We start from the raw sequence: 18,159 nt of genomic DNA on the forward strand, positions 1-18,159 counted from the left end.
ATTGCAATCCAATCAACTCTAGTTAAATTTGAATGGCTGATGCTGGGAAGAGGGGTGGAGGGAGGGGGAGTGCCTCTATAATTATATGATAATACCAGGTATGTAAACAGTTCCCCTGGAATCCATTTGGTCGATAAAATAGGGAGTAAATGGGGGAAATTCAAGGGGGAAATATTGCCATGGTTCTATAATGGTATGACTTAGCAATGTGTGCTTATGTTCTAGATTGTGTTTCAAGATTATCACACATTTTCTAGAAAGTCCATTGAGCACTAGCTACAACTTTGATCTTACTCATGATTAGCCAACATGATCTTAAATAACAGTCCATCATTTATGTATTTGTAAAAGTCAGGTCGTCCACGGATCTCTCTAAGGCGGTTGTTTGCTATCTGTCTCTCCAGCAGATCCAGGATGCTGCAGACCAGGGGGTCATGTTTGTGGGCTTCATCCAGGAGCCGTGTGGGTTACGAGGTACCCAGACCAGAGAACCAGAGACTCCCTCCCTCTCCCTCCACTCCAGCCCCAGCTCCATGCTAGGCTCCCTGAGCAGCCGAAGCCCCACTAGCCCCCGGACCAATGGAGAACCAGGAGTCCAGGAGCAGGCGATGGACACTGGGGCTGATGAGGGACAAGGCTCCTTATGTAAGGGTGGGGAGGGGGAGGACCAGACTAGGGACACTGTGGGGAGTGAGACCACTGTCGGAGAAAGCAACCATGATGGGAGGTCCTCTCTTCCCATAACACCATCCACAGAGAGCGAGCAAGATGATGATCAGGATGTTATAGTGGAAGACACACTGACGCACAACAATAACAAGACAAACGTCATAGAACTGAAGGAGAAGCCAAGCCGTCACCCTCAGCGAGCCAATGGTGAGTATTGTCAGATTTCTATTCGTTACTATGTAATTGGATTTGTATACTGTATGCCAGGCAAGATTCAACTTGAAACCGCATAAATGGTTCTTCAATTTCCTCAGACTGTGGTGCAGCATAAAGTTGGATTAAATTAGCATATTTCAGCATCTTAGAATACCAGATGGACAGCTCTTCTCTTCTCTCACACATTCTCTTACAACCCCAGTTGGAAAACATAAATGTGCATGTGTGTTGAATGCTCCCCTCTGTGTGTGTGTGCATGTGTGCGCCCATACATACTTGGCTCCCTGTAGACAAAGCACCCTGGTCCATCTGGATGTCCCTCAAGTGTGTATTGCAGTGAGATAACCCCCACCCCCCCACCCCACTCAGCCTCCTCCCTCATCCCCAAACCAGTGAGATAATCCCCCCCTACCTCACTCAGCCTCCTCCCTCATTCCCAAACCAGTGAGATAATCCCCCTACCTCACTCAGCCTCCTCCCTCATTCCCAAACCAGTGAGATAATCCCCCTACCTCACTCAGCCTCCTCCCTCATTCCCAAACCAGTGAGATAATCCCCCTACCTCACTCAGCCTCCTCCCTCATTCCCAAACCAGTGAGATAATCCCCCCACCTCACTCAGCCTCCTCCCTCCTCCCCAAACTAGTGAGATAATCCCCCCACCTCACTCAGCCTCCTCCCTCCTCCCCAAACCAGTGAGATAATCCCCCTTACCTCACTCAGCCTCATCCCTCCTCCCGAAACCAGTGAGATAATCCCCCCTACCTCACTCAGCCTCCTCCCTCCTCCCCAAACCAGTGAGATAATCCCCCCTCACTACCTCACTCAGCCTCCTCCCCAAACCTGCACAGTCCACACCACCACCACGGCATAGCCAGCATTGTGTGTGACCATGTGCCAAGTACCCTTGTCCTCTTCGCTAATGCTCTCTGCTGAAATTGACTCAAAGTCTCAGTTCTGGGTGGCTTTGCCCCCATAATCCTCCTGAACAGCAGAATGTGGAACAGGGAACAGGGTCACAAGCCAACAGTCAGAAGTGAAACTGGGACTTGAAACCGACGTGCTATAAAATAGCATCAAGAATCGTTGAGGTTATTGAAACTAGTGCTGAGAACATTCCTTTGGGATCACAGGTGTGAGAGGAGGAAGTGATGGTATAAAAAGAAGACAGAGATTGGAAAAACATCCCAATGGTCACTCACATTATTGCCGTTACCTCTTAGAAATTAAGCAGTATGAAGCTAACCACTCTCCAACTAAGAATCACGTTGCATAGAAAGCTGGCCTACATGTTGGTTTGTGCATGTATTTATTATGAAATATTAGTCCTGATTAAATCAGTGTTGAGGAGGGTGGATTAGCAGAACAGATGCTGCCATGTTCAACAGTGGTTCTGTACAGTACACATTACCAGTTAGGATTATGGGGCCTGACCTTGTCACTTGGACAGGCATCCATCAGACCAAACTTTAAAAGGAGACCCATTTGGAATGTTGCAATTGCGTTCATGCGCTCGTTTCCTCTTTAGTCGTCAATCTTCTCAAATGATTGGACCACACAAGGTATCATCTCATAGCAGGTCTGTCATTTCCCATGCGACTGTGGCCTGGCAGGTCTCAATAGTCAATACACCCTACTGTTTGTGTTATCGCCAACTCTCAGGGCAAGTCGAGGGCGATCCTAAAATATTTGTTTAACTTTGATGCCCCTGATGCTGAAATTGTCGAGTCAGTTGCGCTTTGAAGTGGTCATCATGTGGGAACTGATCTGACAGATATTTTTAATTTCACCTTTATTTAACCAGGTAGGCTAGTTGAGAACAAGTTCTCATTTGCAACTGCGACCTGGCCAAGATAAAGCATAGCAGTGTGAACAGACAACACAGAGTTACACATGGAGTAAACAATTAACAAGTCAATAACACAGTAGAAAAAAAGGGGAGTCTATATACATTGTGTGCAAAAGGCATGAGGAGGTAGGCGAATAATTACAATTTTGCAGATTAACACTGGAATGATAAATGATCAGATGGTCATGTACAGGTAGAGATATTGGCGTGCAAAAGAGCAGAAAAGTAAATAAATAAAAACAGTATGGGGATGAGGTAGGTGAAAATGGGTGGGCTATTTACCAATAGACTATGTACAGCTGCAGCGATCGGTTAGCTGCTCAGATAGCAGATGTTTGAAGTTGGTGAGGGAGATAAGTCTCCAACTTCAGCGATTTTTGCAATTCATTCCAGTCACAGGCAGCAGAGTACTGGAACGAAAGGCGGCCAAATGAGGTGTTGACTTTAGGGATGATCAGTGAGATACACCTGCTGGAGCGCGTGCTACGGATGGGTGTTACCATCGTGACCAGTGAACTGAGATAAGGCGGAGCTTTACCTAGCATGGACTTGTAGATGACCTGGAGCCAGTGGGTCTGGCGACGAATATGTAGCGAGGGCCAGCCGACTAGAGCATACAAGTCACAGTGGTGGGTGGTATAAGGTGCTTTAGGGACAAAACGGATGGCACTGTGATAAACTTCATTCAGTTTGCTGAGTAGAGTGTTGGAAGCAATTTTGTAGATGACATCGCCGAAGTCGAGGATCGGTAGGATAGTCAGTTTTACTAGGGTAAGTTTGGCGGCGTGAGTGAAGGAGGCTTTGTTGCGGAATAGAAAGCCGACTCTTGATTTTATTTTCGATTGGAGATGTTTGATATGAGTCTGGAAGGAGAGTTTACAGTCTAGCCAGACACCTAGGTACTTATAGATGTCCACATATTCAAGGTCGGAACCATCCAGGGTGGTGATGCTGGTCAGGCGTGCGCGTGCAGGCAGCGAACGGTTGAAAAGCATGCATTTGGTTTTATTAGCGTTTAAGAGCAGTTGGAGGCCACGGAAGGAGTGTTGTATGGCATTGAAGCTCGTTTGGAGGTTAGATAGCACAGTGTCCAAGGACGGGCCGGAAGTATATAGAATGGTATCATTTGCGTAGAGGTGGATCAGGGAATCGCCCGCAGCAAGAGCAACATCATTGATATATACAGAGAAAAGAGTCGGCCCGAGAATTGAACCCTGTGGCACCCCCATAGAGACTGCCAGAGGACCGGACAGCATGCCCTCCGATTTGACACACTGAACTCTGTCTGCAAAGTAATTGGTGAACCAGGCAAGGCAGTCATCCGAAAAACCGAGGCTACTGAGTCTGCCGATAAGAATATGGTGATTGACAGAGTCAGAAGCCTTGGCAAGGTCGATGAAGACGGCTGCACAGTACTGTCTTTTATCAATGGCGGTTATGATATCGTTTAGTACCTTGAGCGTGGCTGAGGTGCACCCGTGACCAGCGCGGAAACCAGATTGCACAGCGGAGAAGGTACGGTGGGATTCGAGATGGTCAGTGACCTGTTTGTTGACTTGGCTTTCGAAGACCTTAGATAGGCAGGGCAGGATGGATATAGGTCTGTAACAGTTTGGGTCCAGGGTGTCTCCCCCTTTGAAGAGGGGGATGACTGCGGCAGCTTTCCAATCCTTGGGGATCTCAGACGATATGAAAGAGAGGTTGAACAGGCTGGTAATAGGGGTTGCGACAATGGCGGCGGATAGTTTCAGAAATAGAGGGTCCAGATTGTCAAGCCCAGCTGATTTGTACGGGTCCAGGTTTTGCAGCTCTTTCAGAACATCTGCTATCTGGATTTGGGTAAAGGAGAACCTGGAGAGGCTTGGGCGAGTAGCTGCGGGGGGGCTGTTGCCCGAGGTTGGAGTAGCCAGGCGGAAGGCATGGCCAGATGTTGAGAAATGCTTGTTGAAGTTTTCGATAATCATGGATTTATCGGTGGTGACCGTGTTACCTAGCCTCAGTGCAGTGGGCAGCTGGGAGGAGGTGCTCTTGTTCTTCATGGACTTCACAGTGTCCCAGAACTTTTTGGAGCTACAGGATGCAAACTTCTGCCTGAAGAAGCTGGCCTTAGCTTTCCTGACTGACTGCGTGTATTGGTTCCTGACTTCCCTGAACAGTTGCATATCGCGGGGACTATTTGATGCTATTGCAGTCCGCCACAGGATGTGTTTGTGCTGGTCGAAGGCAGTCAGGTCTGGAGTGAACCAAGGGCTGTATGTATCTGTTCTTAGTTCTGCATTTTTTGAACGGAGCATGCTTATCTAAAATGGTGAGGAAGTAACTTTTAAAGAATGACCAGGCATCCTCAACTGACGGGATGAGGTCAATGTTTTAGGGAGCGTTTGACAGTGATGAGGGGTGGTCGTTTGACTGCGGCTCCGTAGCGGATACAGGCAATGAGGCAGTGATCGCTGAGATCCTGGTTGAAGACAGCGGAGGTGTATTTGGAGGGCCAGTTGGTCAGGATGATGTCTATGAGGGTGCCCTTGTTTACAGAGTTAGGGTTGTACTTGGTGGGTTCCTTGATGATTTGTGTGAGATTGAGGGGATCTAGCTTAGATTGTAGGACTGCCGGGGTGTTAAGCATATCCCAGTTTAGGTCACCAAACAGAACAAACTCTGAAGCTAGATGGGGGCGATCAATTCACAAATAGTGTCCAGGGGCTCAGCTGGGAACTGAGGGGGGTCGGTAGCAGGCGGCAACAGTGAGAGACTTATTTCTGGAGAGAGTCATTTTCAAAATTAAATTAGTAGTTCGAGCTGTTTGGGTATGGACCTGGAAAGTATGACATTACTTTGCAGGCTATCTCTGCAGTAGACTGAAACTCCTCCCCCTTTGGCAGTTCTATCTTGACGGAAGATGTTATAGTTGGGTATGGAAATCTCAGATTTTTTGGTGGCCTTCCTGAGCCAGGATTCAGACACGGCAAGGACATCAGGGTTAAAGCAGTGAGTAAAACAAACTTAGGGAGGAGGCTTCTGATGTTGACATGCATGAGACCAAGGCTTTTTCGATCACAGAAGTCAACAAATGAGGGTGCCTGGGGACATGCAGGGCCTGGGTTTACCTCCACATCACCCGCAGAACAGAGAAGGAGTAGCATGAGGGTGCGGCTAAAGGCTATCAAAACTGGTCGCCTAGAGCGTTTGGGACAGAGAATAAGAGGAGCAGGTTTCTGGGCATGGTAGAATATATTCAGGGCATAATGCGCAGACAGGGCTATGGTGGGGTGTGGGTACAGCGGAGGTATGCCCAGGCACTGGGTGATGATGAGAGAGGTTGTATCTCTGGACATGCTGGTTGTAATGGGTGAGGTCACCGCATGTGTGGGAGGTGGGACAAAGGAGGTATCAGGGGTGTGAAGAGTGGAACTAGGGGCTCCATTGTAAACTAAAACAATGATAACTAACCTGAACAACAGTATACAAGGCATATTGACATTTGAGAGAGACATACAGCGAGGCATACAGTAATCACAGGTGTTGAATTGGGAGAGCTAGCTAAAAGAGTAGGTGAGACAACAACAGCTAATCAGCTAGCACAACAGCAGGTAAAATGGCGTTGACTAGGCAGAGGGAGGGTCGGATTAACTACACACGGAGCCTGAGTGCGGCTGGGGCCGACAGATAAAACATAAACAAGCAGAATGGAGTACCGTGATTAACAGTCCAGCATGCATCAGCTATGTAGCCAAGTGATCAGTGTCCAGGGGGCAGCGGTGGATGGGGCAGGGAAGCTGGACTGGCGAGTGTTATCCAGGTTAAAAAAACTAACAATGACTAAATAGCTTGTGGCTAGTTAGCTGTTTAGCTTCTGGAGGTTCTTGAGTGTGTTCTAAAAATTAAAAATAATAGCGATTCCGTATCACATTGGATGAGGCAGGTTACCGGAAGGTATAAACAAATTAAAAATCGAAAAGAGATAGAAAGTAAATATGGGTTCAGTGAGTGTTTGGGACGAGGCGATTCAGACGGTTAGCAGGCCTGTGCTAACAAGCTAACAGTTAGTAGGCCGGGGCTAAACAAGGTAGCAGTTAGCGGACCGTGGCTAAACAAGCTAGCAGTTAGCAGGCCGAATTAGCAAGCAAGGAGATAGCAAGGGCTAGAGAGTTAGCCTTTGGGGGACATCGCGATGGGGTGAGTCTGTTTATTCCTCTTCATGCGGTGACATCGATAGACTGGTCGAGGGTCCGGATATTGTAGCCCAGGAGTATGCTACGGTGGTAGCACAGGGGCTCTGGCCGGGCTAGCTTCAAGATAAGTGGGTGGAAACGCTAGCCAGGAGTAATCATCTGGGGTTGCGGTTAGCTAGATAGCTAGTTGTGAAGATCCAGCTGAAAATGTTCCGTTTGCGGTGAGAATCCGGGGATAAAAAAAATAGGTCCGTTATGCTCTGGTTAGAGTCGCATTGTTCGAACTGGCGAGAGCTTTCCGAGCTAAAGGTTAGCTGATGACCGGTTAGCTGAAGACCGCTAGCAATGTTTTGCTGACTGATAGCTGGTAGTTAGCTGGCTAGCTTCAGTTGAGGGGTTCCGGATCCGAAGTAAATATAAATAGCTACATTGGGTGAGGCGGGTTGCAGGAGAGTATTTAGAAGTTGAGGTTTAGCAAAATGTTTTAAAAGATATGCGAAGAAAAATATGTAAAAATGAAAAAAATGATATATACAAGGGACACGACACGACAAGACGTCTTACTGCTACGCCATCTTGGATCACAATCCAAGACCCTGGGTTATCTTTATCTCCAGATTACCGTAATTCAGATTTAACCTAGCAAATGGAAATAACCTATGCCGCAAATTGTTCTAAAATGTATGTTGTACAATTTACCACGATTATCTCATCTTTAAATGTGTTCCCATTGAGCTGTCTGGTTTAGTCAGATGCATTAGTGCAAGGTTTCTGTCAGCTATGCATAAATGATAAACGGTCTGTGACACATTGCAGACGCAGAGCATTTAGTGGGATGGTGAAGCTAGCAGTCCCTCAGAACCGCTGGCCTTGAACGAGTAAACATCAACTTTAATATCATGTGAAAGCCTCATTTAAATTCACTCTTTTGGGGGAAAACAACAGAACGATTAAGATTAGTGGAGCGACTTTGTTGTATTGACTTGGCTTGGTTTTCAATAAGTTTGTCGTTTTTCCAACGTATGCAGGGAGAGTTGTGATGCATTATTGTCATTCAGTCGTCATTCTGAAGCTTTGAAGAGTGGAAAAAACGACAGGATTTTGGGAATTTGGTGGCCAGCTGTCACATCAGTCAGACGTGGCAGAAAGGAAATGGATATAAATGATTCATTCTTCCTGGGTGTCTGACTGAATGACTGACAGAAAACCAGAGCAACTGAACCATGGTCCCCTCTGATGCACTCTGTGTGTGTGAGGCGTGCGTGCATCTTTTGTGAGTCTTCGTGTGTGGGAGTCTAACACATTCTGGCCCTCCGTCTGGTTCACATGGGAATGGCAGATATTAGCATTAAAAAGAGAATATTATGCCGCACTTCATTTAAATGGCTGCTGCCAAAACAACAGTCCATCCAAATTTGTAAGCATTGGTCCATATTAAAGGACCATTTCAATTGGGGCACAAGCCTTTGGTACGGGATTGTGGGAAAATGATGATGAGTCAACTCTGTTATGTATTATTAATCACCTCTGTTATGGGGGTATGAGTCAACTCTGTTATGTGTCATAAATCACATCTGTTATGGGGTATGAGTCAACTCTGTTATGTGTCATAAATCACATCTGTTATGGGGTATGAGTCAACTCTGTTAAGTGTTATAAATCACCTCTGTTACAAAGTATCAACTCTGTCGCATTATGAATCTCAGTTGCATGACATGTTTCATGTCAGCACAATCTAAAGAGATTGAGATGGAGTGTTCTGTGTTCTCAGGGGTGGAGCTGCTAGCCCTGTTCAACCACCCAACTGACAGTGATGGCCAACTGAAGTACTACACTGTGAAGGTACCGCTGAGGGTTCAACTCCGTGACGAGGGGTCAAAGGGGTGGAGGCCAACTGGCTGGATCACATGACCCAGCACTTCAACAACGGGGCCTCGCTCGTTGATGGATACTTTCACCTGGGCAACGACAACGGTAAACAAACTATCCAACGTCCACTTTGTGTTTTTGACACACATTACATTTCAATGTAACATCTGTTCTGCTATGGTATAGTACTAGCAAAGTAAACTCAAAAAAATAAACGTCCCTTTTTCAGGACTACGTCTTCCAAAGATAATTCGTGAAAATCCAAATAACTTCACAGATCTTCATTGTAAAGGGTTTAAACACTGTTTCCCATGCTTGTTCAATGAACCATAAACAATTAATGAACATGCACCTGTGGAACGGTCGTTAAGACACTAACCGCTTACAGACGGTAGACAATTAAAGGTCACAGTTATGAAAATTTAGGACACTAAAGAGGCCTTTCTACTGACTCTGAAAAACACCAAAAGAAAGATGCCCGGGGTCCCTGCTCATCTGCATGAATGTGCCTTAGGCATGCTGCAAGGAGGCATGAGGACTGCAGATGTGGCCAGGGCAATAAATTGCAACGTCCGTACTATGAGGCGTTTAAGACAGCGCTACAGGGAGACAGGACGGACAGCTGATTATCCTCGCAGTGGCAGACCACATGTAACAACACCTGCACAGGATTGGTACATCCGAACATCACACCTGCGGGACAGGTACAGGATGGCAACAACAACTGCCAGAGTTACACCAGGAACGCACAATCCCTCCATCAGTGCTCAGACTGTCCACAATAGGCTGAGAGAGGCTGGACTGAGGTCTTGTAGGCTTGTAGAAAGGCAGATCCTCACCAGACATCATCAGCAATAATGTCGCCTACAGGCACAAACCCACCGTTGCTGGACCAGACAGGACTGGCAAAAAGTCCTCTTCACTGAGGAGTCACGGTTTTGTCTCACCAGGGGTGATGGTCGGATTCACGTTTATCGTCGAAGGAATAAGCGCTACACTGTGGCCTGTACTCTGGAGCGGGATCGATTTGGAGGTGGAGGGTCCGTCATGGTCTGGGGCGGTGTGTCACAGCATATCGGACTGAGCTTATTGTCATTGCAGGCAATCTCAACTCTGTGTGTTACAGGGAAGACATCCTCCTCCCTCATGTGGTACCCTTCCTGCAGGCTCATCCTGACATGACCCTCCAGCATGACAATGCCACCAGCCATACTGCTCGTTATGTGAGTGATTTCCTGCAAGACAGGAATGTCAGTGTTCTGCCATGGCCAGAGAAGAGCCCGGATCTCAATCCCATTGAGCACGTCTGGGACCTGTTGGCTCGGAAGGTGAGGGCTAGGGCCATTCCCCCCAGAAATGTCTGGGAACTTGCAGGTGCCTTGGTGGAAGAGAGGGGTAACATCTCACAGCAAGAACTGGGAAATATTGTGCAGTCCTTTGTTCTGGGACACATTATTACATTTCTGTTAGTCACATGTCTGTGGAACTTGTTCAGTTTATGTCTCAGTTGTTGAATCTTGTTATGTACATACAAATATTTACACATGTTACGTTTGCTGAAAGTAAACCCAGTTGACATTGAGAGGACTTTGTTTAGTTATGCTGAGTTTAGTTATGGAAAGTACTCAGTCATTTTTTCATCCCTCTGTCAAACCAATTATTTTGTTCCACATTAGTAAACAATGTAAACAATTATTAATAGTAAGACAAAGGAAATGATGACTTAGCTATTGCCAAAATGTCTCCATATCCTGTCCCCTTTCAAACTGTCCAGTCTGTGCTGCTGTTGTTCTGGTAGTGTGCTGTGCTACTCCTCTACTGCACATTGCACTCTGCATCTAGACCCTGGGGCATGGCACTTAATTCTGATGGTGACGAAAAACCTAAGCTTGAGTAAATAAGAGTCATAATTCATTAATCTCCTAAAGTGAACGCATCAGCGCCTCTGAAACACAGATAATTAACCTGATGGCAAATGAGTGCCTCCTTTTGCATATTTTATCTCTTTAGAATGGGGTAATGAACCGCGTTATTATAATTCCTTTTTTCTAGTAAGGTATTCTAACATATTTACCATTTTTATGTGTGGTTAAGATATGCATCTTTTATTACAGAATGAGTGTATTCTAAAAATAAATAATTGGCTAGGCCGTGTTCTGTATTGATCTGGAAAATGTCAGCTCCCTATCAGAAATAGCTTGTCAAGTATACTGTATCGGGAACAGCCTGTCAATGCGTGCCTGCCAAACCCTTTTCAAAACAGACAAGTTTGTCTAGGTGAACGTTGTGTTCGTGTGACCCTCTTGGGAACTGTGAACGGTAGGATATCAAAGCCAAGGCAACATCATGTGTTTGTTGCTAATTACATCAAAACGGAGGAGCGTCTGGTTTTAACAAGCCTGAGAACCCATGGCCGTGCAGACGAATCCAAATTTAGCACCTCTTTGAGATCCATTTGTGAATACATTAGAGCATGAGAAGAAACTCTTCTCCCTGGCGCTTGAGACCATCTCCTCTCTATAAACATCAAGGGTATTCTGGAACGTGAAGCAGCACAACAAAAGATGTAGCGTGTCAGTGGCGATGACACTCGGTTTGATTGGAGATTATAATGACAGTCACAGCAGAGCATCTGAAGTGCAAAATAAGTGTCTCTGATTGTCATCATGTCCCCTGTGCAATACAACTGTGTACCAGTTCTCTGCATGATCTTCTTGTGCCTTGTTGTTTTCTTCTTTTTTTCCCAATTTCCCTTTTGATGTTTTCTGAAAGAGGTCTTGTTGTTCCTGTTGTTAAGCTCTTCCTCTGAACTGTTTGGTAGTGCATCTACTTTCCCGATGTTCTCCCACTTTCCAAAACATCACAGGCCTACCAAAGTAACCGCCAGTGGAATATCATATATATGTAACAACCCTAAAACAAGCCGAGCAAATTTGGTTAGCGGTAGGCAGTTACCCCTTTTAGGTTCTCTTTAAAAACAGAATTAACAACGCTAATAACTATACATCTCCCTGTACCTTCTTGTTACAGAGGAATCATCTCTCAGCAATGTAAAGTTTCCCTCCATTGTTCTGAACTTGTTTCGCTGTTGTTTACTGTTGTCTACAGACCTACGCCTCTTCGAATACATATTCATGAATTCTCCCTGCTCGGCTTGCCTTTTGCTAAACCCGGCGCTACCTCGCGATTGTGGCCGGCTGTCGACAACAATACCAGGGGAATACCACACATACAGTCTCTCCTCCTGCTCCTCTGCCCTCACCCCTGAAGAGATGGGTTTCCATGGTGAAGCTCACTGAGGAGGCGGGGCGGTGGGAGGGGGGAAATAAGTCCTGTTTAATACCCCACCGTGGCTAGGTGGGATGGAGGCGGGAGACTGGTGGGAGTGGGTTCAGAGTGGAAGAGACCTCTCCGGCACGGAGGGTCGGATATTAGTTTGTTATTGAATTTGCAGATCGTTGCACTGGCAGGCGGCTCCTGTGTAACGTTAACGGCCCCGCCACCCTGCGGCATCATGAGAGGGGCATTAAAGATTTATGCCCAGCCCAGTGTGTCAAAGCGCCCTTGCAGCCCTACACGGCTACGCCACAGCTGGAGTTCTGAAGGGGAGCGGTTTGTTTACTGGTGAATTGACACTAATGGTGTTGATGGGAGGTGTTTTCTTTGTTACACTTAGCTTACGCTATGCTATCTCTGCCGTGACAATGAGGATTTGTAGCCGGCACTGTGAAACATTTGAGCTATTCATATGCATGACAGCTAGCATAGCGTTTGGCTTTCTATATTCGGGCAAAGCCGGTGGAGAGAGAGAGAGAGAGAGACAGAGAGAGAGTTCCCCAGAATATGAAATTCCAATAAGGTATTACTTCAGAGTGAAAATAATTTGGAGGAAAGTTGTGCTGGCAATTTTTATGGCCAAATATTGGTTGTGCAATAGGGCTTGAAGGCCTGTGTGTCTGTCTGTCTGTGTGTGTGTGTGTGTGTGTGTGTGTGTGTGTGTGTGTGTGTGTGTGTGTGTGTGTGTGTGTGTGTGTGTGTGTGTGTGTGTGTGTGTGTGTGTGTGCGTGTGCGTGTGCGTGTGCGCGTATGTGCGTGACTGTGAGCAGTGGTGGAAAAAGTACCTAAAAGTAAAGAGACCTTAATTGAAAATGACTCAAGTAAAGGTGAAAGTCACCCAGTAAAATACTACTTGAGAAAAAGTATAATAGTATTTAGTTTTAAATATACTTAAGTAACAAATGTAATTGCTCAAATATACTTACGTATCAATAGTAAAAGTGTAAATGATTTCAAGTTATATAAAGCAAACCAGACGGCTCGATTTTCTTGATGTTTTTTTACAAATATGCAGCAGCACCCTCCAACACTCATAATCCACAAACAAAGCATTTGTGTATAGTGAGTCCGCCAGAACAGAGGCTGTAGGGATGACCAGGGATGTTCTCTTGATAAGTGTGTGAATTGGAATCTTGCTAAGAATTCCAAATGTAGCGAGTGCTGTTGAATGTCCGGAAAAATTGATGGAGAATGTAGTGGAGTAAAATAGAATGTAGTGGAGTAAAAGATGTCAAAAATAGAGTACAGATACCCCTAAAAAACGACTTAAGTAGAACTTTTACGTTTTTTTACTTAAGTACTTCACACCACTGACTGTGAGTGTGATTTTGGAAGTATATGCCTTTGTGTAAGGCAGGGTACATTATTCATGTCATATTCCTCAAAACCCAAGCTACAACCAGAAGTCTGCCCGGTAACCACAGGTACATGGCTCCCAGCCTCCAAACCTTTGGCTCATAGGAGGAAAGCCCTGGCCAATCAACACACATTAGTAACCCCACTCTTTCTATATCTCTCCTTCTCTCTCTGGATGCCTGCCTGTCCCGTTTTAAAATATAGATAAGCTGTCACAGCCCTCCTGTTCTCCCCGGCAGTGCTAAGCACACATGTTTAAGTCATGTCAGTAACAGACAGGACTTGGGGCAGGGTCATTCGGTTGCTTCTGCGGTCAATAAGGCTTTAGATTCCTCTCCCTGTTTTTTACTCCTCTGTGTCTCTCCTTCAAAGTCTATGTCAACCTAGCATCAGTCTTTCTCACTTAGTGCCTGTCTTCAGTCCACTCCCCTGTCACTGGTTGTCACTGGGCCCTAGTTAGGTTGATGCTCCGTGTCAGTCGGTGTCACGTCTCACGCCGCCATTGTCACTATCTATCAGTACGTCTGTCACTCTTTGTCTTTCAATTCACTCTCTATGTGTCGGAGATAGTATGAGCACATCTCACTCAGTATGTTCAACCTCAGGTGCCTGGAGAGGATAGGCTAGTCAATGAGATTACATTGTCCCATTGCAAATGAACATGTGTTTCCCTCCAAGCTTCTGTTTTGCTCACTACATTGTCAGTCAAGACTCAACTCAAAATGTTATGCTGTTATTTGTGTTGGCACTACATGTCCCCCAAACCTCTCAACCCCACGGTGCCTCAGTGTCTGGCAGCATCATGCCAGGAGGCAGTGTGTTCCTCCTAAAGCAAAGGGACTCAATCCCTGTGTGCATCTCACCTGACTGATCCAAGTGCATCGGCAGGCCAACACAATCTCCAAGAGGGCTTTCCAATTACACGCCAAGCAGGGAGACGTCTGATGAACAATGGATGGGGGGGGTGTAAAGGAGGGGTAGGGTGGAGGAAGGACAGAGGGAGGGAGGGGGAATGAACAACGACAATGTCTGTATTTGAAAGAAGCCAATAGATGTCTGAGAGATCTTCAATTGAGCTCGTCCAGCAGCCTTAAATGGGTTCTCTGGGGGGAAATAAAGGACCCTGTCATCCCTCCCTTTCCAGCCGGCCCTCGTTCCCCCATTATTAGGGCAGAGTAATGAAATGTGGAGTGTCTCATGGTGGAGCCTGGGCCGCACCAACTCTATTAGTGTGTAAATGGTACAGGAGTAATGAGAAAGCACTCAGGCCAACTGAGAGCCCTGGTCTGAAGGGCAATAGGTTCTAGCACACTGCTCAATGGAATCGAAAGAAATGCGGGATGGAGAAGAAGCTCACCAATGTTCCTATACCAATAATGCCCAAACTGGGAATGTTACCCTTATCCATGGGGTTCAAATGAAATGGAGTCTACAGAAAAGCATGTTTATGGTACCATGGCCCTAATAGTCTAATAGTCCTTCCATGTAAATATCTACAATATGTAAAGCATATCATTGTTTTCAGATGAATCGTGTTATGCTTCAACAATCTGTCCGTAATACCTGTCTGTTCATCTATAATCTCTCCAAGCTTCTTCCCTGAAGGAAACATTCTTCTCCCCCTCTCTCTTGTTCTGTCATAGCTACATAATCCATAATCCATAGCCCTTGCTTATACAAATGGTCCATGCTGCAGCCATGCCTGGTAATAAATGGCCCAGTGTGTGTGTGGGTTGCTGGTCGGCTGCATAATGTCATTAACTTCCTTCTCCTCTTGCACAGCCTAGAGGCCTGGGAGCCAGACAGACAAGACACCCTCCATTCTGTAAATACTAACTCCTTCATGGCCTCCCTCTCCATTTTCTACAGATTTGCAGCCTAAATCGGTGGAAAGCGTCTTCATCTTCCAGGAGGGGACGGAGGGCGGCGACCAGAGCGTGACCACCACGTACGACGCCATTGTTGTGGAGCAGTGGACTGTCATTGATGTGAGTGGGCTTTTTACATGGCTCGGAGTGTTTTCCAAGGTTGGATCGGTTTGTCCTTACATTTTACTGGGAGAGTCATCATATGGAAATATTCCCTCTAACCATGGTGGCTATGGCACATGTGTCATGGTGACTTGTCTTATCTGCAGCAAACAAGCCCTTATCTGGCCAGCCATTAAGTCCCCAGTTTGCGCAAATCCAAGTTGGAAATGGATTTCTGTCGACTTCTGAAGGGTTTGAGGCTTTTCTTTCTGTGTGTGTGTGTGTGTGTGTGTGTGTGTGTGTGTGTGTGTGTGTGTGTGTGTGTGTGTGTGTGTGTGTGTGTGTGTGTGTGTGTGTGTGTGTGTGTGTGTGTGTGTGTGTGTGTGTGTGTGTGTGTGTGTGTGTGTGTGTGTGTGTGTGTGTGTGTGTGTGTATCACTGTCAGAGTTTGTAGTTTGAGGCTGTCGAAGTGTGAAAATATACTTATGTCCCCTAAATGTGACTGGAGCATCGTCCAGCTCAGAAAAGAAGTCGGCTCACAAAGACAGAATTTAACCATCGACATCAAAATGCTCTTAACCCTTTAAAATGACTGAAGAATTCAGACTACACAATATTCTCCGCCTTAAAACGTCATGTTTGTCAGTGTCCCACACCACACAAAAACCTAGGCGCATGTGTCTTGTGAAGGTTATACACTGCGCCATTTTGAAAATCGTGGAGTATGTAGGTATCTTTATGTGAATACTGTGGTAAAGATAGTGCAATAATGTCTTTATTAAAGATTTAGCAATTATTTTGTCAACCACTGAGAAATAACATGGATTTAATATACTTTTTTAAGCACCTTTGGAAGTTCATTGAAGGACAAAGCAACAATGTGTAACAACTTTAGATGTTTCACATTATACCTCCAATTGATCCAATCAAAATATGCTGGCCAGGACTTTATCAAAAGCAATTTTGCTCAACTTATCGCTCCTGAAATTAGCTTGATAACACTACTTTACAAAGGATGATCAGACTTCATTGCTGGCACATTCATTATGATAACTGCTTAAAATGTATATGCAAATTATCCTCACCGCTCATTGTCATTTCGGTGCCAGAATAATTACACTGAAAAATTATGCAGAATATTGATTGGGATATTTCTCTTCAGCGCTCTCGTTCCCGTCTTGCTGAAAGACTGACAGGTGGTTGGATTTATGAGCCGCGAAAACAAGAAAACAGGCTGGTTGACTGAGAATTCAATCAATATTGTTGTGTTGAAGCAGGAAGTGCAGCTTTTCTCAGAGATTTTGTTTTGGTATGGCATAGAACATGTCAAACTTTCTGTTTTAATTGATAGCAAACTTTAAAAACAAATCTGACTTTAAACTAAAATGAGGAGTTACAGTATTTTATGTGCAGTATTCACAATCACGTTGGTAGAATGTGGTATGATTGGTACAGTGTAGATATGCAGAGCTGTTTGTGGCCAAACTGTTTGTGGTGTGTAATCTAGAAAGTCAGACCTTCCTCAATTGTCACTAATTTCACATTTTTGTATGGGGAGATGGGGTCATTTCGACAGCAATTTATTTGGTACTTTACATTCATATTAGTCTATATGTATTCACCATATAAGAATGTATACGTTAGACCATTTAATCAAGAAAGGTAAGGCTAAATAATAACTGTACAGATGCTCAGAATTCTGCATAGGTCTATGGATGGACATTCTACCTTAGCCAATCAGGGACATACTTCCCATTTTCTTCAATAAATGACTATGCTCTGATGAAGGCCGACTGACAAAGCTTGGCTACAATGAAAGACATTTGCATCTGACTGGAAGACCTTTTCCTATTTCTACAATAAATTACTAAAGGAACTGAATAGGACATATAGCAGATGTTCATGGAGCCCACAAAATGAATAACTAGACATAATTTCCTACACAATGAAATTCAAATTAGGACTGTGCTCCCGTCTCTCGTATCAAAAGGAAAATCAATATGAAAGTTCAGCCTTGGATAGAATGCAATGCCTCCCCTTATCATTGAGCTCTTAAAGCTGCAACAAAAAGTTCCTCTCCTAGAGACCTCTGAGAAATATTCTTTATAGATTTTGCAACCTTGTTATTAGTTCATATTGATGGAAGGGAATGAAATACTTAGAATACCGGCATGTTAATGTACTACTAACATTCTCGGTTTCTAGATAAATTATTTAACAAATAACATGAATGACAACTGAAAACAACAGGAAGTGGATGTGTGTGAATATTATTTTATGATAGCACTACTGCTAATATTTAATGCCTAACTGTGTCCTTTGGGGATTTGGAATGCATGTGGTGCAATATGGTCAACATTTGGGTTATACTGTACATTACTTGAGATTTTATGAAGTGTTATACTTAAGTGATAATGCCCAAAAAGCCAATATTTGGAGGATATATTGGCACGGTGTTGTTAAGAAAAAAGTAACCTTTTAGGCAAGTCAGGTTAGAACAAATTCTTATTCTACAATGACGGCCTTCCCCAGCCAAACCCAGACGACACTGGGCCAATTGTGCGCCGCCCTATGGGACTCCCAATCACAGCCAGATGTGATTCAGCCTGGATTTGAACCAGGGACTGTAGTAATGCCTCTTGCACTGAGATGCTGTGCCTTAGACCGCTGCGCCACTCAGGAGACCACAATATATCCTCCAAACACCGACTTCGAGGGCATTAT

At 45.2% G+C, this 18,159-nt stretch overlaps 1 protein-coding gene across 2 annotated transcripts in view; it reads left to right on the top strand.

The window, feature by feature from the left end:
• LOC123997691 (raftlin-like) overlaps positions 1 to 18,159 on the top strand; it is a 79,407-nt gene that overhangs the window by 39,592 nt on the left and 21,656 nt on the right. The window contains exons 5-7 of one of the 2 annotated variants that reach the window (XM_046302166.1): positions 405 to 876; positions 8,677 to 8,879; positions 15,336 to 15,449. In XM_046302166.1, the coding sequence (XP_046158122.1) occupies positions 405 to 876; positions 8,677 to 8,816 (612 nt within the window). In that variant the 3' untranslated portion in view covers positions 8,817 to 8,879; positions 15,336 to 15,449. Of the gene's footprint in view, positions 1 to 404; positions 877 to 8,676; positions 8,880 to 15,335; positions 15,455 to 18,159 lie in introns of those variants that run through there. The other variant, XM_046302165.1, reaches the window with a different exon arrangement.

Source organism: Oncorhynchus gorbuscha, linkage group LG15 (assembly GCF_021184085.1).
Source record: "Oncorhynchus gorbuscha isolate QuinsamMale2020 ecotype Even-year linkage group LG15, OgorEven_v1.0, whole genome shotgun sequence".
Lineage (NCBI taxonomy): Eukaryota > Metazoa > Chordata > Actinopteri > Salmoniformes > Salmonidae > Oncorhynchus > Oncorhynchus gorbuscha.